Here is a 26,312-nt window from a genome sequence, read left to right as displayed (position 1 = left end):
AATTTAAGTTTTTAAAAAGCATATTAAAATGATAAAAGGAGATTAGAAGATGGTGGGCAGAATAGGAGGACTGTAGGCTCACCTCATCTCATGGATACAACTAGATAACTATCAAATCATCCTAAATATCCCAGAAATTGCCCTGAAGACTGGCAGAACAAACTCCACAACTAAAGGTAGAGAAAAAGCCACATCAAAGAAAGTAGGAAGTGTGGAGACATTACTTGGGAGACAGACAGATTGGCTGCTGCACTGGGGAGGGAGCCATAGTTGCAGAGAAGAGTGAGAAACAGTCCAGCACAGAGGGGAGCACACAAGGAAAACAAATCCTCATAGCAATTGGCTTGGAAAGGGAAAGAGCCTGAATTTCATGAGTTCTTGCAACCAGTGGGGTATAGAGCCTGGATTTTTAAACGTCACTGGCTTGGCTCTGAGAGAGCTTGAGCAATATTGGGGCTGCTCTTGGAGAGAAGGTAGGCAAACAGCCTACAAATATATAGCATGGAAAACAATGATCTGAAGGGCACCTGAGGCACACATTGGGGAGGTTATTTACTCATTTTGGAGTGTGTCCCAGAGAGACTGCATTTAGGGAGAGACCCCTCTGAGAAAAAAGGAACTGACTGGCACCATTTTGTGCCCCTGGCACTAGGCATAAGCACAAGGCCAGCTGCAGGAAGAGCTCAGGGCCTACATTCACTATCTAACTTGTTCACACCGAGCCAACCCCCACCCTATGCTCTGGTGGAACCACCGCTCCCAGTCACATTGGCCTTAGTCCCAGCACAGTGGGCCCGTTCTCCCAGAACACTGGCCCAAACCCCAGCCAATACCACATTTCCCCACACGAGAGTTTTGCAGAGCCTCAGTTCCTGCCATGGTGGCAACAGGTTTTATTTCACAAACAGACAAGAGCACATCTGGTTACAATGTACCACATTCAGACCAGAGACCAAACATGCCCACAGCATTCAAAGAAAGCCTCTGCAGACAACTGGCCTGAAGGACAAAGTGTCCAGGACAAAACATGAGAGTACATGCTGCCTACATTGGAAATATTCCCAGAAGAGCCAGGCCTTGGGAAACATGAGACATTACATGGCAGGGCACTCCAGGACCTCTTCTTTATAAGGCCATTATCCTCAAGAACAGGAGACATACCTGACTTTTCCTAACATAGAGAAACAGGCACAGACTTACACAAAATGAGAAGACAGAAAATATATCCCAAATGAAAGAACAGGACAAGGCAATGGCCAGAGACCTAAGCAAAACATAAAAGTAACATGCATGATAGAGAATTTAAAATAATGGATCATAAGGATACTCACTGGAATTGAGAAAAGAGTGGAAGACACTCTTTCTTGACACAGAGATAAGGAATAGCATAGTATAGATAAAGGGCTCAATAAATGAGATGAGAAACATGCTTGATGGAATGAACAGCAGGCTGGAAGAGTAGAGGAATGAATTAGAGACCTAGAAGAGAGTAATGGAAAGTAATGGAACTGAACAAAAGAGAGGAAAAAGAATTATACAAAACAAGAATAGACTTAAGGAACTCAGTGATTCCATCAACTGTAATACCATTCTTATTATAGGAGTCCCAGAAGAAGAAAAGACAGAAAATAGGGCAGAAAATTTATTTGAAGAAATAATAGCTGTAACTTCTTTAATCTGGGGAAGGAAGCAGATGTTCAGATCCAGAAGGCACAGAGAATTCCCATCAAAATCAACAAAAGCAGGCCCACACCAAGACATATTGTAATTAAATTGTCAAAGTATGGTCATAAAAAATTCTAAAAGCAGCAAGACAAAAGAAAACAGTAACTTAAAAGGGAAACCCCAGAAGGCCAGCAGGAGATTTTTCAGCAGAAACTTTATGAGCCAGAAGGGAGTTGCATAATATATTTAAAGTTCTGGGTGGCTCAGTCGGTTGAGCCTCTGACTTCGGCTCAGGTCATGATCTCACGGTTTGTGAGTTTGAGCCCCGCGTTGGGCTCTGTGCTGACAGCTCAGAGCCTGGAGTCTGCTTTGGATTCTGGGTCTCCCTCTCTCTCTGACCCTCCCCCATTCATGCTCTGTCTCTGTCTCAAAAATAAATAAATATTTAAAACAAAATTAAAGTGCTTAATAGTAAAACTCTGCAGCCAAGAATACTCTATCCAATATGATTATCATTCGGAATAGAAGTAGAGCTACAGAGTTTCCTAGACAAACAGAAACTAAAGGAGTTCATGACCACTATGCCAGCCCTGGAAGAAGTAGTAAAGGGGACTCTTTAAATCAAGAGACCAGAAGTGACAGGATAAGGTGTGAAACATAAAAGCAGTAAAAAATGAATATTTCTGTGAAAAATCAGTCAAGGAACTCACAAAATAAAAGGATGTAAAATATAAGAACATATACCTAAAAATGTTGGAAGGAGAGGAGTAAGGAATGGATTGCAACTTAAACAACCATCAACTTAATATAGACTGCTGTGTGCAAAAGAGGTTATATACAAACCTAATGGTAACCATATATCAAAACCCCCTAATCTGCAAAGAATAAAGAGAAAGAAATTCAAATATATCACTAAAGAAAATCTAAACATGAGAGAAAGACAATAAAGGATTAGAAAATCTTTGGAAACAATCGCAAACAAGTAATAAGATGGCAATAAATACATATCTATCAATAATTACGTTGAATGTAGCCAGAGTAAATGTTACAATCAAAAGACATAGAGTGACAGAATGGATTAAAAAAAAAACAAGACCCATCTGTATGCTGCCTATAAGAGACTCATTTTAGACATAAATACAGCGGCAGATTGAAATGAGGGGATGAAGAAATACCTATCATGCACATGGATGTCAAAATAAGGCTGGAGTACTAATACGTATATTGGACAAAATATACTTTAAAACAAAGACTATAACAAGAAGCAAAGAAGGACACTATGTATAATAATAAAGGGGACAATCCAACAAAAAGATATCATAATTGTAAATATTAATCCAATATAGGAGCACACAAATACATGGAACAGTTAATAACAAACATAAAGGAACTAACTGATAATAATGGTAGGTGACTTTAACACCCTACTTAAATCAGTGGATAGACCATCTAAACAGAACATCAAGAAGGAAACAATGGCTTTGCATGATACACTGGATCAGATCGGTTTAACAGATATATTCAGAACATTTCATCCTAAAAAAAGCAGAATACAATGTTCTTTTCATGAGCATATGGAACAGTCTCCAGAATAGATCATGTATTAGCCCACAAAGCCAGCCTCAACAAATTCAAGATAGAAATCATGCCATGCATATTTTATGACCACAATGCTATAAAACTAGAAGTCAACCACAAGAAAAATATGTGAAGCTCACAAATACATGGAGGTTAAATAACATGCTACTCAACAATGAATGAGTGAAGTAGGAATTAAAAGAAGAAATTAAAAAAAGCACATGGTAACAAATGAAAATGAAAACACAATGGTCCAACACCTGTGGGATGCAGCAAAAGCAGTTCTAAGAGGGAAGTTTATAGCAATACAGGTCTACCTCAAGAAGCAAGAAAAATCTCAAATAACAACCTTGCACCTAAGGTGCCGGCAGGGGGCTGGGGGACTAAAACCAGTGGAAGGAAAGAAATAATCAAAAACTCCCAAACAAAAGTCCAGAACCAAACTGCATCTCAGGTGAATTCTACCAAACATTTACAGAAGAGTTCATATCTATTTTCAAACTATTCCAAAAATAGAAGGGTAAGGAAAACTTCCAAATTATTCTATAAGGCCAGCAATACCCTGATACCAAAACCAGATAAGACACCATGGGGCAGGGGCGGGGTGGAGGAAGAGGACTACAAGCCAATACTCTGATGAACAGAGATGCAAAAATCTTCAGTAAAATACTAGCAAGCCAAATCCAACAATAGATTTTAAAAAATCATTAACTACAATCAAGTGGGATTTATTCCTGGGATGCAAGGGTGGTTCAATATTCACAAATCAATCAGTGTGATACATCACATCAATAAGAAAAGGACAAGAGACATGATCATTTCAGTAGATGTAGAAAAAGCATTTGATAAAGTATAATATCCATTCATGATAACTCAGCAAATTAGGTTTAGAAGGACCTATACCTCCACATAATAAAGATCAAATATGAAAAACCCACAGCTAACATCATCCTTAATGGGGAAAAACTGAAAGCTTTTCTGCTAAGGTCAGGAACAAGACAAGGATGTTTATGCTCACCATTTTTATTCAGCAGTCCTGGAAGTCCTCGCCACAGCAATGAGACAACAAAAAGAAAAGGAATCCAAATGGGTAAGGAAGAAGCTTTTTCACTATTTGTAGATGACATGATACTATATATAGAAAATCTGAAAGACTCCACCAAAAAAACTGCTTGATCTGATAAATGAATTCAACAAAGTTGAAGGAAACAAAAGCAATGCACAGAAATCTCTCACATTTCTATACACCAATAATAAAGCAGCAGAAAGAGAAATTAAGAAAGCAATGCCAGGGGCGCCTGGGTGGCGCAGTCGGTTAAGCATCCGACTTCAGCCAGGTCACGATCTCGCAGTCCGTGAGTTCGAGCCCCGCGTCAGGCTCTGGGCTGATGGCTCGGAGCCTGGAGCCTGTTTCCGATTCTGTGTCTCCCTCTCTCTCTGCCCCTCCCCCGTTCATGCTCTGTCTCTCTCTGTCCCAAAAATAAATAAAAAAAAAAAACGTTGAAAAAAAAATTATTATAGAAAAAAAAAAAAAGAAAGCAATGCCATTTACAATTGCATAAAAAATAATAAGATACCTAGGAATGTACCTAACCAAAGAGGTAAAAGACCTGTACTCTGAAAACTATTAAATACTGATGAAAGAAACACAAGGAAATGACACAATGAAATGACACAAGGAAATGGAAAGACATTGCATGTTCATGGATTGGAAGAATATTGTTAAAATGTCTACAATACCCAAAGCAGTCTCACACACTTAATGGAATTCCTGTCAAAGTTCCAGCAGTGTTTTTTACAGAACTGGAACAACTTGTGTGGAACCATGGAAGACCCCTGAATAATGAAAGCAATCTTAAAAAAGAAAAGCAAAGCTGAGGCATGACAATCCCAGACTTCAAGTTATATTATAAAGTTGTAGTAAAAAAACAGTATGGCACTGACACCAAAGTAGACACATAGATCAATGGAACAGAGTAGAAACCTAGGAATAAACCCACAACTATATGGTCCATTAATCTTCAACAAAGCAGGAAATAATACCCAACAGGAAAAAGACCCTGTTTAAAAAATGATGTTGGGAAAACGGGGCAGCAAATGCAAAAGCAAGAAACTAGTCCATTTTCTTACACCATACACAAAAGTAAGGTCAAAATGGATTAAAGACCTAAATGTGAGACAGGAAACCATTAAAATTCTAGAGGAGAGTGCAGGCAGTAACCTTTTTGACATCAGTCGTAGCAACATTTTTCTGGATGTGTCTACTAAGGCAAAGGGAACAAAAGCAAAAATAAACCATTGGTACTACATCAAAATAAAAAGTGTCTGCACAGCAAAGGAAGCCATCAGTAATACTAAATGGCATCCTATGGAATGGGAGAATTTTTTGCAAATGACATATATGATAAAGTGTTAGTATCCAAAATATATAAAGAACTTATACACCTCACACCCAAAAAACAAATAACTCAATTAAAAAATGGGCAGAAGACATGAGTAGATATTTCTTCAGGGAAGACCTACAGATGACCAACAGACACATGAAAATATGTTCATCATCACTTACCATCAGGGAAATGCAAATCAAAACTACAATGAGGTATCACTTCACACCTGTTAGAATTACTAAAATCAACAACCCAAGAAACACAGTTGTTGGTGAGGGTGTGGAGAAAAAAGGAACACCCATGCACTGTTGGTGGGAATGCAAACTGGTGCAGCCACTGTGGAAAACAGTATGCAGGTTCTTCAATAAGTTGAAGATAGAAGTAGCCTATGATCCAGCAATTGAACTATTGTGTATTTACCCAAAGAATACAAAAACGGTAAATTCAGAGGGAATACATGCACCCTTATGTTTATAGCAACATTATTTATAATAGCCAAGATATGGAAGTAGCCCAAGTGTCCATTGATTGATGAATGGATAAAGAAGAAGTGGTGTATATAGCAATGGGATGTTATTAAGCCATAAAAAGGATGAAAATTTGACATTTGCAACAACATGGATGGAGCTAGAGAGTATAATGCTAAGCAAAATAAATCAGTCAGAGAAAGACAAATGCCATACCATTTTACTCATATGTGGAATTTAAGAAACAAGACAAATGTGCAAAGGGAAGAAAAAAAGAGAGACAAATCAAGTAACAGACTCTTGATTATGGAGAAAAAACTGATAGCTACCAGATGGGAGGACAGTGGGAAAATAAGTTAAATAGGTGATGAAATTTAAGGGGTACACTTGGTGTGATGAGCACAGGGTGATATGTGGAATTGTTGAATCACTATGTTGTACACCAGAGACTAGTAGAACACTGTATGTTAACTAACTGGGATTAAAATAAAAACAGATAAAAAAAAAAAAAGTAAAGTATAAGTTGTGAAGTAAAAAAATATGAAACCATTAGGAATAAATCTGACAAAAGATGTGAAGACCTGTATAATGAAAACAAAAACGATGTTGAGAGAAATTAAGGAATATCTAAATAAATGGAGAGCTATGCTGTGTTCATAGATTTAAAAACTCAATATTGTCAAAATTCTTTGAATTGTCAAGTCTATAGATTCAATTGAGTCCCAGCGAGCATTTTTTGTTAAGATTGGTGAGTTGATTCTAAATCCATATAGAAATTTAATGGACTTAGAATGGCCAAAACAACATTGAAAAAAGAACATTTTGGAAACTCACATTACCTGATTTTAAGACTTATAAATTACAGCAATCAATGGGATATTATAGAGTCTATGAAGAGACCCATATTCATATGCTTGTTTTTAGACAAAGATACAAAGTATGATTCATGAATGGTGCTATAACCACTGGATATCCATTAAATTTTATTCTTACCTCATGCTACAGACAAAATTAATTTAAACATGGATCATAGATCTAATCATAAAACTTAAAATTACAGAAGTTTGGGGAAAAAGCATAGGAGACCATAACTGTGACCCTGTGTCACAAAGACTTCTTAGACATGATACCAAATGCATGATTCATAAGAGAAAATAGATAAAATGCAGTCCAGAATTAAAACATCTACTCTTAACACATTATTAAGAAAATAACAGAAGTCACAGGCTGGGAGAATATGTTTGTAAATGATATAAGTGATAAAAGGTTTGTATCCAGAATATATAAAGAATTTTAAAACTCAGTAGTAAGAAGAACATGACCCCCCCAAAATGGGTCAAAAGATTTGAATAGTTCGCCAAAGAAGATATACAGATTTCAGATTTCAAATAATTTGAAATTTATTAGTCTCCAGGGAAATACACAAATCTCAGTATCATTAGCCATCAGAAAAGTAATAAGATTAAAGCCACAAAGAGATATTACTACACATCTATTGGAGTGCTTAAAATTAAAAGGTTGGCCATACCAGGAATTGGCAAGGAGTTGGGGGAACTGGAGCTTTCATTTACCATTAGTGGAGATATAAAATGATATAATTTCACATTTTGGATGCTCTTAACAATTTCTTTAAAAGTTAAATATATACTTACCATGTATATTTCTAAGCACTTACCCCCCCAAAATTAAAACCTACCTCCATCCAAAGACTTGCATGTGTATGTTCATCTTAGCTTTATTTGCAGTAGGCAAAATCTGGAAACAAACCAAATTCTATCAACAGGTGAATGGATAAACAAACTGTGGTATGTCCATGTGATAAACACTATACAGCAAGGAAAGGGGGTAAACTATTGATACATGCAGCCATGTGGATTAATTTCAAAATAATTATGCTGAGTGAAGGAAGTCAGACCATAGAAAACTGTACTGTATGGTGCTAATCTAAAATTCTAAAATATGAGGGGCGCCTGGGTGGCGCAGTCGGTTAAGCGTCCGACTTCAGCCAGGTCACGATCTCGCGGTCCGGGAGTTCGAGCCCCACGTCGGGCTCTGGGCTGATGGCTCAGAGCCTGGAGCCTGTTTCTGATTCTGTGTCTCCCTCTCTCTCTGCCCCTCCCCCGTTCATGCTCTCTCTCTGTCCCAAAAATAAAAAAAAATTAAAAAAAAAAATTCTAAAATATGAAAACTATAATGATAAAGGAGATAAGTAGTTACTTGGGGATGAGAGGTACAAGAAGGGATAGGATGCAGGAATTACAAAGTTTGTGAGGGAATTTTTCAGGGGTGATAGATAAGTTTATTATCTTGATTGTGATAATAGTTTCACAGATATATTCGTATCAGAACATCAAAGTGTACTCTTTCAGTATATGCAGTTATTGTGTGTCAATTATGCTTAATAAAGCTACTTTGAAAATACATCAAACATTCTGTAACCATTATTTTTAAATTTAGAACTTGCCTTTTTTTCTTATTCATTTGAAACTCTGTGTTTTTAAAAGAAAATCTTTTCTGGGGCACCTGGGTGGCTCAGTCAGTTAAGTAGATAACTCTTGATTTCTGCTCAGGTCATGATCTCACAGTCATGAGATCAAGTCCCACGTTGGGCTCCTTGCTAAGCATGGAGCCTGCTTAAGATTTTCTCTTTCTCTAGCTCTCTCTCTCTCTCTCTGTTTCTGCCCCTCCCCCCTGCTCGCCTCTCTATCTCTCAAAAAAAAATGTTAATTAAAAAAAATAAAAAATCTTTTCCAGTCGAATGCTGACTCTGACTGCCTTGGTTTATTTTTCTCTTCATTGAGCAAACAGCAGAAGTAGATTCCCCACCTTAAAAAATTAATATCATCGGGGCGCCTGGGTGGCTTGGTCGGTTAAGCATCCGACTTCGTTTCAGGTCATGATCTCACGGTCCGTGAGTTCGAGCCCTGCGTCGGGCTCTGTGCTGTCAGCCCAGAGCCTGGAGCCTGTTTCAGATTCTGTGTCTCCCTCTCTCTTTGCCCCTCCCCTGTTCATGCTCTGTCGTTCTCTGTCTCAAAAATAAATGAACGTTAAAAAAAATTTTTTTTAAAATTAATATCATCTAATTCTAAGAATAGAATCATCTAATATGTATATATAAATTGGTATATTAAGTTTAATATATTAAAATGATTAAAGATATGAGGGGAAAAACAAAGTTCAAGACACTGAAAATTTTAAAAATAGGTAGTGCTACAGTCTGTATTTTGTTTTCTCAAGAGTCATATATTGAAGTCCTATCCCCCAATACCTCACAGTATGATTGTATATGGAGGTGGGTCTTTAAAAGGTTAATTAAGTTAAAATGAGGTTATTTGAATGGGCTCTAATCCAATATGACTGATGCCTTTATAAGAAGAAGAAATTAGGACATACACACACAGGGCAAAGACTATGTGAGGACACAAGGAGAAGATGGCCACTAACAAGCCAAAGATAGAGGCCTTAACCAGAAACCAGCCCTATTGGCACCATGCTCTTAGATTTCTAGACTCCAGAATTATGAGAAAATTCATCAATTGAAGTTACTCAGGCTCTGATATTTGTAACGGTAGCCTTAGCAAATTAACACAAGTAGGATGGAAAAAAGTTAAATAAAACATCTAGAAATTAAATAAATAGATAAATAGATAAATAGATAAATTAAATAAATAGATAAATAGATAAAAAGATCTCATAGGAGATCTTTAACAGCAGTTGACACAGATTCTTTTTTCTTTGTAAAGAGGAAATTAGTAATATGGACATAGAACTGAGGAGTTCACCTGGATTTAAAAATACAAGGGAGTTAAGGTTCATGGAAGATTGAATGAGAAGGTCCAACATACCTCTAATATGAGTTCCTAAAGAAAGCTCTAGAGAAAATGAGAAAGAGAACAATAAATGAAAATATAGTAGTAGAGAATTTTTCAGAGTTGATTAAATACATAAATCTATATTCTAGAAGTTTAAATCATAGTCAAAATAAAAATATATCCATACCTAGATTTGTGGGCTTGGACATACGGGACACAATAGATAAAGAGAAGATTTTTAAAGCCATCAGAAAAGGAAAGATGGATTATTTACAAAGAAAAAACAGGCTAATAGCAGACTATATAGCAGCAACAATAAATCAGAATTTGGTAAGATATTAAAACTGCTATGAGAATGTGTTATAATTATTTTAAAAATAGTAAAATGGAAAATCATTGAAGAATAATAACCTAGAGCAACAATGTCCAATGGCAATACAATATGTCATATATATATATATATATATATATATATATAATTTAAAATTATCTAGGAGCCACATTTTATTTATTTATTTAAAAAAATTTTTTTTCAACGTTTATTTATTTTTGGGACAGAGAGAGACAGAGCATGAACGGGGGAGGGGCAGAGAGAGAGGGAGACACAGAATTGGAAACAGGCTCCAGGCTCCGAGCCATCAGCCCAGAGCCTGATGCGGGGCTCGAACTCACGGACTGCGAGATCGTGACCTGGCTGAAGTCGGACGCTTAACCGACTGCGCCACCCAGGCGCCCCTAGGAGCCACATTTTAAAATGTTAAAAAAGAAATAGATGAAGTTAATTTTAATATATTTTGTTTTATCCGATATATTAAACTGTTCTAATATGTAACCAATATAAAAATATTAATAAGATATACACTTTTTTTATACTAATGTAAAATCTGTTTTATACTCACAGCCCATCTGAATTCAGACTCTAAATTTCATCCAAAATATTTAGGTTTTATACAATGATTGATAAAAAAAATTTGTATACTCAAGTTGTTGTGCATACTTTTATTTGTTTGTTTGAAGTTTATTTACTTTTGAGAGAGAGAAAATAGGGGAGGGGCAGAGAGAGAAAATCCCATGCAGGCTCAGCATTGTCAGCAGAGAGCCCAACATAGGGCTGACTTCACGACTGTGAGATCATGACCTGAGCCTAAATCAAGAGTTGGATGCTTAAGTAAGGGAGCCACCCAGGGGCCCTGCAAGCATACTTTTTAAAGTTTCCCAGTAAATGATTAAATATTCATTTTAAAATTTAAATATAATGTAAAATTTAGTTCCTCAGTTATGCTAATCATATTTCTACTTCTTTAAAGCCATATGTGGCTAATGGCTACTGTACTAGAATGTGCAGATAGAATTTAATGTCCTCCTAAACTGTGGTTGAAGAAACAGGTCAAAACAAAAGCATTTTCACATAAAAAGTGAATATTTACCATCAACAAACATCATTGAGGAAACTATTAAAAGATGTATCTCAGGAAGAAGGAAATGTAGCCCAAAAGGAAGAAGAATACTTCCAGAAGGAATGATAAGCAGAATAATTCATTAACTTGACAGTAACTCTAAATAGGCATTGGCTATATTAAAACATGAATAATAATGTCAAATTTAAAATTGTGAATAAAATAATGACATTTAGACTAGGATAGATGATAGAAGGCAAAACAGTTTAAAAGTTTGACTTATGAAAATGGTAGGTTTATTGACCATTTTTAGACCTTGCATAATCAAATATCCTTAAGATTTTGAAGGATAATCACAAAACAAAAAGAAATGTAAAACTTCCAATATGGTAGAACCTCATGCATGAGAAGGGAGACAAAGCACTGAACTTCAAACTGATTTCCTGGTTTTGTAAACCTTTGCAGGAAATATAGAAAGTTCTTATGGATTAAAAGCCTTTGAGTAAATCTTTGTATAGTCTGTGCAGCTTTTAAAAGACCAAATCCTAACTAGTCTCTTTATATTACATTCCTAATTATCCACAATCATAATTTTCTTGATTAACAGGGTGTATCAGTTGTCTTGACAAGCTACATCTTGCCTTGCCTTTTTAAAGCCACAATGAACAGGTCCTTCAAGTTAAATGTGTTGGAGCCAGACAACATTACCCCATTTTCTCCCTGGAAACAAACTATAAAACATGAAATTAATATCTAGCATTCTTAAAATGAATAATGTCCCTTGCTTAACAAGTGTAACCACCCCCCACCCCCAGAAAATACACAGTCAATACACTGTTTTGATTTGAAATTTTTTTGGCTCTAGATGTGACAGACTATTTTATAAACTTAAAGTCATACAGGGCACCTGGGTGGCTCAGTAGGTTGAGCTTCAGACTTCGGCTCAGGTAATGATCTTGTGGTCCGTGAGTTCGAGCCCCACGTTGGGCTCTGTGCTGACAGCTCAGAGCCTGGAGCCTGCTTTGGATTCTGTGTCTCCCTCTCTGCCCCACCCCCACTCTTCTCGCGCTCTCTCTCTGTCTCTGTCTCTCTCCCTCTCTCTCAAAAATAAACAAACATTAAAAAAAAACGCTTAAAGTCATACATTTATGAAGGAAAGTTGCTACAGATCATGCTTTCTAGCCTCATCCTAGGCTGATAAATACGATTTTACTCACCATATATATTGTTTAAATTTTACAGTTACAGGATTTTTAAAAATATATATTGAGGTATAATATATATAGTAAAGAGCGTTATTCTTTTTCTTTTTTGTAACTGGATGTTTGTACCTCTTAATCGGCTTCACAAGAACATTATTGTTAATTGTACAGCCTGATGAATTTTATGAAAGTACACACCCATGTAACAACCACCCAGATCAAGATATAGAACATTTCCAGGACCTGATAACGTCTCCCTCATTCTTTCCTAGTCAATTATTTTTTTATAATGTTTATTTATTTTTGAGAGAGAGAAGGATCATGTGCAGGGGAGGGGCAGAGAGGAAGACACAGAATCCAAAGCAGGCTCCAGGTTCCAGTGGACAGCAGAGTCCAATGCGGGGCTCAAACCCACCAACCAGGAGATCACGACCTGAGCAGAAGGGGGATGCTTAACCGACTGAGCCGCCCAGGTGCCGCAGCCCTTTCTTTTTGAGTGTAGTTAACATACAATATTATATTAGTTTCAGGTATATAGCATGGTGATTCAACTTCTCTATATGTTATGCTATGCTCAACACAAATGTAGCTACCACCTGTTGCAATACAACACTCTTACAATGTTATTAAGTTTACTGTGCTTTTTATTCTCATGACTTACTCATTCCATAACTGGAAGCCTGTATTTCCCACTTCCCATCACTAATTTGCCCACCCTCCACCTCCCTCGCTTCTGGCAGGCATCAGTTTATTCTCTGTATTTATAGATCTGATTCTGATTTTTTGTTTTTCTTTGTTTTTTAGTTTTCATATATGAGTGAAGTGATATGGTATGTGTCTTTCTTTTTCTGACATATTTCACTTAGCATAATACCCTCTGGGTCATGCTGTCACTAATGGCAAGATCTCATCCGTTTTGTGGCTGGGTAATATTCTGGGGTCTGTGTGTGTGTGTGCGTGTGTGTGTGTATGTGTGTGTGTGCGCGCGCGCACACATGCGCGCCACATTTCCTTATCCATTTGTCTATCATTGGTCACTTATGTTACTTCCATATCTTGGTTATTATAAATAATGCTACAGTAGACAGAGGAGTGCCTGTATCTTTTTGAATTAGTGTGTTCATTTTCTTTAGCTAAGTACCCAGTAGTAGAATTACTGGATCATATAGTGTTTCTATTTTTAATATTTTGAGGAACCTCCATACTATTCTCCACAGTGGCTGCACCAATTTACATTTCCACCAGTAATGCGTGGGGGGTTCCTTTTCACCACATCATCCCAACGCTTGTTATTTCTTGTATGTTTTAACCATTCTGACAGGTGCAAGATGCTATCTTGCTGTAGTTTTGATTTGCATTTCCCTGCTGGTTAGTGATGTTGACCATGTTTTCATTTATGTGTTGGCCATCTGTATTTAGAAAATGTCTTTTCAGGTCGTCTGTCCATTTTGTAATAAGATCGTTTGGGTTTTTTGGTGTTGAGTTGTATAATTTCTTTTTATATTTTGGATATTAACTTGTTATTGGTTATATCATTTGCAAATATCTTCTTTTCAGTAGGTTGGCTTTTTATTTGTTGATGGCTTCCTTTTCTATGCAAAACCTTTTTATTTTGATGTAGTCCCAAGAGTTTATTTTTGCTTTTGTTTCCCTTGCCTTAGAAAATATACTTAGAAAAATGTTGCTACAGCTATGTCAAAGAAATTTTTCCCTGTGTTCTCTCTAGGATTTTTATGGTTCAGGTCTCAATCCATTTTGAATTTATTTTTGTGTATGGTGTAAGAAAGGTGTTTCTTCTTTTGCATGTAGCTGTCCAGTTATCCCAGCACCATTTGTTGAGGAGAGTCTTTTCCCAATTATTATATTCTTGCCTTCTTTGTTGTATATTAATTGGGCATGTAAGTATGGGTTTATTTCTTTTCCTAGATAATTCTTGGTTACCAAGAGTAATCATTATTATGGCATGTTACATAGATAGATTTTGCCTGAATTTAAACATCATACAAATAGAATCATACAATGTAAATTAAACTCTTTTCTGATTTCTTTTAGTCAACATTTGAGATTTAACATTCTGTAACTAAGCTTTTTAAAGAAAGCATTCTACAATTAATTCTCTATTCCTGTTCTCAAATATAGAAATTAAAAAGGGGCTTTATGTCTTGTATCATTTAGTAACAGGTTAAGATTTTTACCTTCTCGGGGTGATGTGTGTCAGTCATTCTTTACGTTTCCACAAGAAATGTTTCCTTTTGGAAATGGAACTGTTTACCATTCAAACATGCCTCCTTTTCCCTTTTCTCTTTGAGAAGGAAAAGTTCTTGAAAATATAAATAGGGAGGTTATATCTGAGGAGCAGCAGAGAATGGCATTAGTAAATACAAAAATATTTTTCATAAATAGCTTCAGATCATGGTTATGTGGAATCATGCCATCATAATTAAAGCCAGTTTCTCTCTGGAAAACTATATATTTCCTTCTTCTAGAAACCGAAAATATGCAGTAATCTTCATTGACCTTTTCATCCAGTTCTCCAGAGATAAAATAAATGCTAGTCACCCTTGATATTAGTTTTCCAGTCTTTGTATAAATTACAAGTCCTCGAAAGCAATTACAAGTTGCTGAGTTCATTCTTGAAAATGTGTAATCTTTTTTCCCCTGGTTTTATGCAGATAGCCGGAGTAGAAGAAGATGTTTTTTAGGAACTTGGAACTTTGTGTTGGGGGGAGAAAAAGTAAAACCTGCTATCTTATAATGGCCTTTACTATAAAATTCATTTCTGTTGCTAATTCCCTCCGTTATACTTTAATTTGGCAAAATATAATGCAGCTACTGTGTGATCTACAGAGACTGTCATGAAGTTGCTGGGTGGCAGTAGAAATGCCACTGCTTCAAGAAGATTAGCACTTGGTTCCAAAATTGTTCAGTGAGCAATATAATCAAGGCTTTAAATGGACTTTACCATTCAAGATGCACATTTTTGCAACTGCTTGAATGGAATGGTGAAATAAGATACGATTGATGTATTTTTTAAAAAATTTTTTGGGGCGCCTGGGTGGCGCAGTCGGTTAAGCGTCCGACTTCAGCCAGGTCACGATCTCGCGGTCTGTGAGTTCGAGCCCCGCGTCGGGCTCTGTGCCGATGGCTCGGAGCCTGGAGCCTGTTTCCGATTCTGTGTCTCCCTCTTTCTCTGCCCCTCGCCCGTTCATGCTCTGTCTCTCTCTGTCCCAAAAATAAATAAACGTTGAAAAAAAAGAGCATGAACGGGGGAGGGGCAGAGAAAGAGGGAGACACAGAATCCGAAACAGTCTCCAGGCTCCGAGCCATCGGCACAGAGCCCGACGTGGGGCTCGAACTCACAGACCTTGAGATCATGACCTAAGCCGAAGTTGGACGCTCAACTGACTAAGCCACCCAGGCGGCCCCGATGGATGTGTTTTAAGAAAGAAACCATTTCAAGCAAATTTGTCTTTAAGAAGTCTACAGCGTGAAAGATTACATATGTAGGAAATAGTGCTGCTCTTGCCGTTTGGACCCTCCTTCAGGAAATAAAAATTGCTATTAGTCCCAGGATCTTTTGTAGGCACAAGCTGTATGCTTAATGACACATGCATGTATCAGACAGGGTAGGGGATCAGAGTGCTCACCACAAGGCTTAAGGAGATACAACACAGATCCTGCGTTTCTAGAAAGTGTTGAAGAAGAAACAGAATGCATAGGAAGTTCCTTTGTAGTTTGCTTTACTTTGGGAACAAGAAAGAAAAAAACAAAAGTTAACTTTATTAGGTGGGTAAGGCAATTTCTTTCTAAATGCACAGTGAGATCTTCAGTTTGATGCCATTTATTCAGTTTCTTCCTTATAAATAGAAAAGAACTATTTAGGTCTCACTTCCAATCTAAAGTTATTTATGACAGCCATTCTGCCTTTCTAACACAAAATGACTTTATTATAATTTGGATAAAATAGTTACTTGGTAACGCTTTCTGATTTGCCATATCTCTACCTCACTTGTGGCATAAAGCGGGAAAAAATATTTTAAGCATTAGGGTAGAATATAAAGGTACACATACTCCTCTCATGATGTTCTTACTATCAGTTAGTTGACATAAAAATGAGGCAAGCACAAGAAGCAAGTTGATTGAGCCATGATACCATTTTACTGACTCTGTTAAGGGCAGTAGTTCTCACATGTGTGTCGGATCAACTGGTATGGTTATCCGGATCCCCAGGAAGCTTTTAGAAAATACTGTGTAGAATCCTGTGCCCTGTCTCCAGAATCCACACCAAAATCCTGTGACTTAGGAGACAGGAGGCTTGTGTACTTTCTTAATTACCCCAACCCTCCTAAGGCAGATACTTCGTAAATTTGACTTTGTTTCAATATTCCGATTAACAAAACTGACACTTCCTTTGGATCATAGTTGGAAAAAATAACCGAAAATAATAAAGATTGGAGAATAAAATAAAGATCCAGAGTAATCTCTTAGTAAATAATTTAAAGTTCCAAAGAAAACTTTAGTTTTTTGGGAGGATTTTTTTTTCATAATGAAGCTCCAAAATAACCTTTTTTTGGTGACCAGCAAAATGTAAATTGATAAATTATGGTCATAACAGAACAGGGCAGAAGGACACCATTAAAAGATTGCGGACCTGTAGTATAGAGTTGGAATTGTAAACAAGTTCATTTTTTTCAAGTATCGCGATTGTATTATTATGATAGCATTATACTTGATCGCTAAGAAATTCATAGTTCATATCCTTAAATCACTTACATTCTAGAAAAAAATGTGTAAAATCAGTGTTACAAAAGCATTTTTTTCAGTATTTTGTCATATAATTTTTGGATTTGAAGGGGCTTTTTTGTTTTTGTTTTTAATTTTTTAAAAGTTTTTGAGAGAGCATGCAGGCAAGGGAGGGACGGAGGGAGGGAGGGAGGGAGGGAGAGAGGGAGAGAGAGAGAGAGAGAGAGAGAGAGAGAGAGAGAGAGAGAGAGAGAATTCCAAATAGGCTCCGCACTGTCAGTGCAGAGCCCAACTTGGTGCTCAATCCCACAACCCTGGGATCATGACCTGAACCAAAATCAAAAGTCAGAATCTCAGCCAACTGAGCCACCCAGGCACCCTGGGTATGCAGGTTTTATTGATGAGCATAAAGAAAGTTGGTGGAAAAGGTAAACACCAAAGAAAAATGAAAAAGTAGGAACTTAACATATGAAAAGAATGAAGTGGGCAGCTTCCTCAGAATAAAGAATGAAAGAAGAAGTGATAGGAACTGCTACTATTTCTTTCATGCTGTTTGGATCAGGTGGCCCGGAAATTTGCTGAAGAAGAGAGCAAATTCTTAAGACCAGTTTCCTTCTATACATATTGTCTAGCCATATATGCCCTGTTGCTTTAATAATCGTAACCAATTTAGTTTTACTAATAGATTCTCTACATACCACCTTTGTTAAAATCAGATATCACTGGTGTTTTGTTAACAAGATGCATGATTTGGAATTACCTCAAGAATCTTGCACGTACATAACAAAACAAAACTACTAGAAGTCTAATTGATCAGATGCCCTACCAAGATTCCAGTGGTTGTGGTTTGGATAGGTGGCTTACATGTGTTTAGTGTTTAAAAGCAAAAACGAAAAACGAATGTGTGTACTTGTGTGAGTAAGTGTCATCATTAAGAAATAAAAATGTCTTTTTTTTTCTTCTTCTAATGAAAAAAAACTCATAAAAATACATCAATTAGAGGGCCTGTCTGCATAACTTCATTTTATTGGCATGCTATAAAATTCTGTTACAAATAAAAATTTCTAAAACTGTATGCTGATACCATAGTTGATATGTGTACATTCAAATTAACATCATCTAATAATTCATGTCATACCTTAAGGCAATCAATTTCACATGAGTAGTTTACTCAGGAAGTACAAAGTGTATTGATTATAAATTTGGGTTTAAAAAAATTTTTTTAATGTTTATTTATTTTTGAGAGAGACAGAGACAGAATGCAAGTGGATTAGGGACAGAGAGAGAGGGAGACACAGAAGCAGAAGCAAGCTCCAGCCTATGAGCTGTCAGCACAGAGCCTGATGCGGGGCTCGAACTCAAGAGCTGTGAGATCATGACCTGAGCCGAAGTTGGTCGCTCAATCGACCTAGCCACCCAGGCACCCCTGATTATAAAGTTTTAAACTAGGTTTCCTAAATTTGAGGTCTATGCTAACTAGGAATACCATATAATAAATAAAACATTATAGAAGGTAGATTCCCCCAAGGAACTAAAGAAAAAAATAATATTTTATGATACCTTGTACTTTAAATCATCTCTATTTCTTATGACTTCTAGGTAAGAGATGCCAAAAAATTCCTAAAAATCTAATATTTTCTATTTTTCTGAAATTTACAGTACTTCTAATACAGGCACCTTCTTCCTTTGGAGAAAAAAAAAAGCTAATAGGTGGTAGAAGATGAACTTAAAAAAATTTTTTTAATGTTTATTTGTTTTTGAGAGAGCGGGACGGTGTGAGCAAGGGAGGGGCAGAGAGCGAGGGAAACACAGAATCTGAAGCAGAGTCCAGGTCTGAGCTGTCAGCACAGAGCCTAACGCAGGGCTCGAACCCACGAACCATGAGATCATGACCTGAGCCAAAGTCAGACGCTCAACTGACTGAGCCACTGAGGCTGAGGCACCCTGAGATGAACTTTAAATAGTGTCTTTTTATTAGATGTACTGTCTACATCTGATATCTTCAGAGAAAAGACTTATTAAATAATAACAGCTACCACTTTTGTGTATGTGCTGCCAACGTGAGCATAACAGCTACTACTTTTGTATTGTACTTTCTGTGTGCCAGGAACAGTTCTAAGGGCTTTTTCCATGAATCCTCACAACAACCTTACCTACCTGAAGAAGTCGAGGCACAGAGAGGCTAGGAAACTTCTTTAAGATCACAGTATAAGCTGTAAAGGTCAAACCTAAGATATTAACCTAGGGATTCTGGCTTCAGTCTAAACTCCTAACCATTATACCATACTTCTGCTCTTAAATAAGACTACATCCTAAATTAACAGTCAGATACTAAAAGGAATGAAATGAAGCTTACAGCTGTCTGGTGTGTTTCTAAGTCTCCTGGTTGAGTTTAGAGATTTTGATGATTAGCAAAGTCTGGGACCTATTGCACCAGAATATAAATTCTTGAGGACCAAAGGTTTGTAGGCATTTATTAAAAGAAAATATACGTGATGTAAACATTAATGTCTTTGAAGACACTATCATTATTAATGTACACTATATAGATGTCTTAATTCCCATTATTTACACAATTTGTTCAAAACAGGATTGCTGTTCTATTCTAATTCATATTAGAAAAACTGAAGTTTTGGGGCGCCTGGGTGGCTCAGTTGGTTTAGCGTCCGACTTTGGCTCAGGTCATGATCTCACAGCTCGTGAGAGTTCGAGCCCCGCGTCAGGCTCTGTTCTGACAGCTCAGAGCCTGGAGCCTACTTCTGCTTGTGTTTCCCTCTCTCTCTGCCCCTAACCTATTCGCATTCTGTCTCTGTCTCTCTCAAAAATAAATAAACATTAAAAAAAAATTTTTGGGGGGCGCCTGGGTGGCGCAGTCGGTTAAGCGTCCGACTTCAGCCAGGTCACGATCTCGCGGTCCGTGAGTTCGAGCCCCGCGTCAGGCTCTGGGCTGATGGCTCAGAGCCTGGAGCCTGTTTCCGATTCTGTGTCTCCCTCTCTCTCTGCCCCTCCCCCGTTCATGCTCTGTCTCTCTCTGTCCCAAAAATAAATAAACGTTGAAAAAAAATTTTTTTTTAAATTTTTTTAAAGAAAAACTGAAGTTTTAAAAAAGTAGTAACAAAATTTATGAAGTATCAAATTTTTAATTGGGAATTGATCTATAGGATAGACTGTAATTTCCAGTAAATCTTAAATAATTTATCACAAAGTTTTACTAATCGAGAAAATGTTGAAACATTCTAAACCAATTATTTTTTTCTGTTTGTGCATTGTTATACCAGATGATTTATCTAACAATGTCTATATTTGTATGCACATATGAACTGAATTTTTTAGAGAATTCTGTTTTATAGAATGAGTTCGTGAAATTCTTCGGAGTTTGGAACAGTGACCTCTGCATAGATTTTTGCCAATCACTCTAACAGAACATTTGGAAGTAGGACTACAATTTCTGTATATATATTTAAATAGAGAAAGGGATTTTTCAGGTCAAAATGATGTTGTTGTTCTAAGTCTTTAGATGATTTCCTGATACTTTTATTTAGTTCTGTTATCGTTTGTGTTACCAGTTATGATCATTTCCCTCTTAATGCCATAATTGAAAGGCTGAAAAATAAAATGAAGGGGACAATAGAAAGTAAGCTCCCTCAGGAGGAAAATAAGTGTGGATATGGGTCTTAGTTTAAGGGAACGTCAGAAAGAAGCTCTAAGTAAGATGCTTCTTTGCATATCAGATTTTTGCTTATTTCTAACTTTGCCTCTAGCTGCTTGAAATTCTGTTTAAGCAACTTTTTCTGTGGAATGTTGGTAAAAATCTATAAATAGAATCATTTGACTCCTGGAATCAGTTCACATCAGATTTACTGTTTCATAATAATAGCATTCTTGAGGATAATCATCACACAACTAAAACATTGTAGGACATCAAATTACAAGCTTCTGGAATTCCATTTTTAAATATTCTTTTGTTAGCATTCTGTGAAGGATTCTGAATGCATTTGCTTTAAATTCTTTCCTTGTAGTTATACCAGGACAGTGAATTACACTCATTTGAACCAGTACCCTACCTCTCCTCACTTGCGGGTTTGCATGTGTGTATGTTTTGGGTATTTGACAACAATGCAGTGTGTTGTTGCAGCTGCTTTAGTTTTATTACAAGACATTTAAAAAACACATTTGAAAACAATGAAAATAATCCGTGTCATTCCTTTATGTGTGTGTGTTTTCTAACAAGCAAAAATATGACCAACCTTAGTAATTCTGTTTCTCACTGCTCTCTACCATTTCTCTGCCCAAAGTTCTTGCTGTTCCTTGTACAAACTTAATAATTTCCTGGCCACGTGTCTTTACTTTGGCTGTTTCTTTTCCTTGGAATCTCCCCCTTAACCATGGTCAAATCTTACTCATATTAAACAGCCACATATAAAACAAAGAAATTAATTATTTCTTCATTGTAGTTAGAGTAATTATGCTGCCTCTAATACTCCCTTTGTATTCTTTTTTCTCAGATACCTCATGCTTTCTGTCTGTAATACTGTGGACTCTTGAGCAAATGACTTGTCATGCTGAGAAGATTATGTTTAAATGTGAATAGTGTTTATAATAATGGCATACTTTACATAAACACAAACCTGTTGTACAAAGTACAATTTGAAAGATAAAGTTCTTGCCAGAGTAACAGTAGTTTTGCTGACCTTGGTTGTGCTCATAAATAAATCTCTTAATTTCAGACTGTTAAGCGATTATGGATTGCTTTCACCTTTTACAGTTTCTATACTGTGCTACCCTGTCAAGGATAGGGTTAGTCTGCGGCCTGGGATGAGGAGGAGAGTAGCAAACTCTTTTGGGTCTAAGTGGACACCAGTATCCAGTATGGCAGGACAGAACATAGCCTTTAGATTTCCGAGTGGCATTTATGCCTCTTGAGTTAGCTGTGATGTCCAATTATTTACAAATTCAAGTGGTAATAGATATACTAGAAATCATAATTCTATCCCCCAAATAAGGCTGACAGGAATTAGACACGAGAGTTAGAATCCCAGCTTCTTCTCTTAGCTTTAGGATTAGAAACTGGGCAGCTGTTTGGAAAGACTAGCAAAAAGAATTATTTAAAATAGTGAGGTGGAGATTGGGAGTGATGAGTGAAAGAAGTGTGAGAGGGAGATTACAATACCATGCTTGCACAGATGCCCAAGAGAAGAACAACCTGTAGAAAAAAGACTGACAAGGGGCAGTCAGTCTTAATGTTGAAGTACCCCAGGGTACAATCCTTGTCCTTGATTTCTTTTCTATCTCAACTCATTTTTTGGTGAGTTTACCCAATCACAAGACGTTAAATGCTGTCTAGTAGGCCAGTGACTCCCCAAATGTATGTCCAGTTCAGACCTTTTTCCCAGTTCCAAATCCAGCTGCCTACTTGATACAGATCTAGTAGATACTAAATGTAGCAGATCCCATTCCAACCACCATCTTGCAAGCCCTACCTCAGCAACCTGTGCCATCCTGTATCTTCTCTACCTCAGTTGATGACCCTCCATCTTTCCCATTACTAAGACCAAAATCTAGGAGTCATCCTGATTCTTCTCTTCCTCTTGCTTCACATCCAGTTTGTCAGGAAATTCTGTTGTCACTCCCTTTAAAATACATTCAGGTTTTAACAGGTTCTCCACCACCCCTACTGTTACTAAGATGGTTCTAGGTCATCAGTATCTCATATCAGATATTAGTGAATTGCCTTCCTTACTGGTCTCCTAGTGTTTGTTCCCTTTTATTGCTAATTTGAAAGGAATTGGTTGTGGACTGTTTTATAAATATCTGTGACATGGGAAATACCAGTATTTCGGATAGCATCATTTGGCAAAGAAAATATTGTTCTTCCTTGTTTGAGTTCTCTTTAGTTTGATTGTGTAATATTTGTGCATGAAATACCCAAGAAGAAGCATTTAACAGAAAATGTGTAAAGTGGCTGTGAAAGACAACAATATACCTAGGTTTACCAGCTGCAATGATTCATTAAAACATACATTACCTTAAGAATTGTGAGCCATGGGGGCGCCTGGGTGGCGCAGTCGGTTAAGCGTCCGACTTCAGCCAGGTCACGATCTCGTGGTCCGTGAGTTCAAGCCCCGCGTCGGGCTCTGGGCTGATGGCTCAGAGCCTGGAGCCTGTTTCCGATTCTGTGTCTCCCTCTCTCTCTGCCCCTCCCCCGTTCATGCTCTGTCTCTCTCTGTCCCAAAAAATAAATAAACGTTGAAAAAAAAATTAAAAAAAAAAAAGAATTGTGAGCCATGTTTTTAGCGGTCTGATATGTGATTGGGTAGGACTGTTAAGGATCATTGGTCTGTAACTCAGCTTTGGTGCAACGTAAGATGTGCTGACTGATCAAAGGATACATTCAAACACACTTTTCTCCCTTGACACAGTTATTAAAGACATGTTTCAGATTCATGAAAAATGCAGAACATATAGTTGTCCTTTTAGTCTTCAAAAAAGGAATGAATTTTAATAGTTTACTTTTTATTTCATTTTATTCTGATGGTCAGAATCTTGACCATAGGTAGAGGTTTAAAAGTCAGAAAGGATGGATGATTCAGTTCTAATAAAAGTTGTTTTCAGGAAAGAATAGGTACTATAGGATGTTTAACAAACTGTGCCATAAACTCTGGCAATTTCTTATGATTTGACTTAGATATCAGTACAACCTGTTCAGATTGCGTAATAGCGGCATTGGCAGTCACAGGTCTTTTGTGACTTTATAGAAGTTTCTTGAGTCTGTGATCCAGTTCACATAGCAGTTACCTTAAAACTAATATTAAATTCCTTTTGAAATGGGGGGACAAAATAAAATTCCCTCTAATAAGTATATTTTGTTGAGCCTAATGTATACCTTTACTTTTGGGAGAAGGCCTGCTAAAATCTAAGGAATTATTTTTTCAAAAGATTTTTTAATTTTTTTCTTTATTTTGGAGAGAGAAAGAGTGTAAGCGGGGGTGGGGGAGGCAGAGAGAGAGAGAGAGAGAGAAAGAATCTTAAGCAGTCTCCCCACTCAGTGTGGAGCCCGATGCGAGGCTTGATCCCAAGATCCTGGGATCATGACCTGAGCCAAAACCAAGAATCAGACGCCCAACTGACTGAGCCACCCAGGTGCCCCTAAGGAATTTTTTTTTTTAATGCTTTTAAACATGAGCTCTTAGGCACCACACAGGCAAGCATTGAAACAAAAAATTGTTAGAGACCCCAATGATCACATTTGGTAGTACAGAAGCTGCCTGAAGTTCTAGTGAAATGAACAAACACAAACAAAACAAAAATTAGAATTCAGACAAATACATATTTTGATGCAAAACAAGAGACTTTCATATAGTTGAGACTTTGCTAATTCCAAATCTGATGAATGGTCAAAGAAATTATTTTTTATGTTTGACAACACTATAGTCTAAATCAGGAAATCTTACTTAGCATAGGGTCCATAAAAGGGCCATAAGGAGATCCATGAATCTCTTTTGTGTACAGTTTTATATTTTTTATCCATTTCCATGAAAAAGTGACCATACTTTTCACCAGATCCTCAAAAGAATCCATGATCCCCCCAGAGTTTAAGAACTACTTGATCCTTGTGCACATTTGTATCACTGCGGTAAAGTTTTTGAACCACATTTAATTCTCATGACTGGAAGTGAAAATCTGTATTTCTACTTTCTAAGGTTTACCATCTAAGTTTTAAAAGATTAAGTCCAACCAAGGTGGTGTTGCTGCTGATGCTGGTAGCAGCAGATACGTGAAGCCCACTCTGTTTGTAGCATATTGATTTGGTGTTTGTCTCTGCACTTGGACACAATATGCATAGGCTGGGATAGTCATTTAAATGATCTATACTTTGATTATAATTTTAAGCAGTTTTTTTTTTCTTTTTATTCTGTGTGGTTACAAACCAGTAAGCGTAGCTGATCCTGCTGCCCTTGGTTTCATCATTTCTCCATGGTCTCTGCTGTTGCTGCCATCTGGTAGTGTGTCCTTTACAGATGAAAATATTTCCAATCAGGATCTTCGCGCATTCACCGCACCAGAAGTTCTTCAAAATCAATCACTAACTTCTCTCTCGGATGTTGAAAAGGTAACTGTTAAGTGTTTTTAGCTTGGTTTTGTTTTTTTATTTTGGGTGGGGGTAGGAAAAGTAAAAGACCCTGGGCTACCCTCCCTCCACCCTCTGAAAAAGAGCCACTGAATTTTAAATGATCATGTATTCCAAGAAGTGCGTATTTATTTTGTGTGAGAATAGTTTTATAAAAATTTATGGATCTAAGAAACAATATTTTTTATTAGTAAGGTGAGCCATTATTAAGTCATGTTTAAAAATACTAAATGCCTGCTGTGTTTAAAGCACTGTATTTGTGAGGAAGATGCAAAAATAACTAGAGAATTGATCCTGATCATTGTATATAGAACAACCTGTAATATATGGATTAAAATAAATATACAGGGGTAGACTATTTTAGAATGTTGGAAGAGGAGCAGTTAATTTTTAGCTTAGAATGATATCACAGGAAAGGTAGCATTTGTGTTGGGCTATGAAGAATGAGTAGAATTTAGAAAAGTAAAAATAAGTAGATGTGAATGTTCCACTCAAGGTTGTTGGTATATGCAATGATAAGAGATAAAAAATTGTCCACTATGATAAGGGAATGTTTGGTTAGACTAGCTAGGCTAGAGCATTAGGTACCTGGAAGCCTGTGGTTAAAGAGAAGGAGACTATTAAATCAGAATAAAGAAGACTTTGAATACCAGTACTTGAGACTTTCTTCTGAGGCATATTTTTAGGAGAGTGATTATGATGTGACTTGTGATTTTAGAGGGGAAGTTTGACAAAAGTGTGGATAACTAATAAGATGAAAGATTATATAGGGATTGTATTATATAGGAATATATACAACATACAAAGTCTATACTACACACATCTATACACACATAACAAAATGTATAGGAATTGTGTACAAATCTAATAAGGGACTTTTAATAATCTGGGGAAAGAGCTGAAAATCATGTGATGCCTTGGGAATGTAAAGGC

At 36.9% G+C, this 26,312-nt stretch overlaps 1 protein-coding gene across 7 annotated transcripts in view; it reads left to right on the top strand.

The window, feature by feature from the left end:
* The window catches only part of PTPN13 (protein tyrosine phosphatase non-receptor type 13), a 229,190-nt gene that overhangs the window by 63,941 nt on the left and 138,937 nt on the right, over positions 1 to 26,312 (top strand). For all 7 annotated transcript variants that reach the window (XM_045056126.1, XM_045056128.1, XM_045056127.1 and 4 more), the window contains exon 3: positions 25,183 to 25,361. In XM_045056126.1, the coding sequence (XP_044912061.1) occupies positions 25,183 to 25,361 (179 nt within the window). The remainder of the gene's footprint in view (positions 1 to 25,182; positions 25,362 to 26,312) is intronic.

The sequence above is a fragment of the Felis catus genome, chromosome B1 (genome assembly GCF_018350175.1).
Source record: "Felis catus isolate Fca126 chromosome B1, F.catus_Fca126_mat1.0, whole genome shotgun sequence".
Classification (NCBI taxonomy): domain Eukaryota; kingdom Metazoa; phylum Chordata; class Mammalia; order Carnivora; family Felidae; genus Felis; species Felis catus.
The sequence above is the reverse complement of the archived record's forward strand: the minus strand, read 5'-3'. Positions and strand labels throughout refer to the sequence as shown.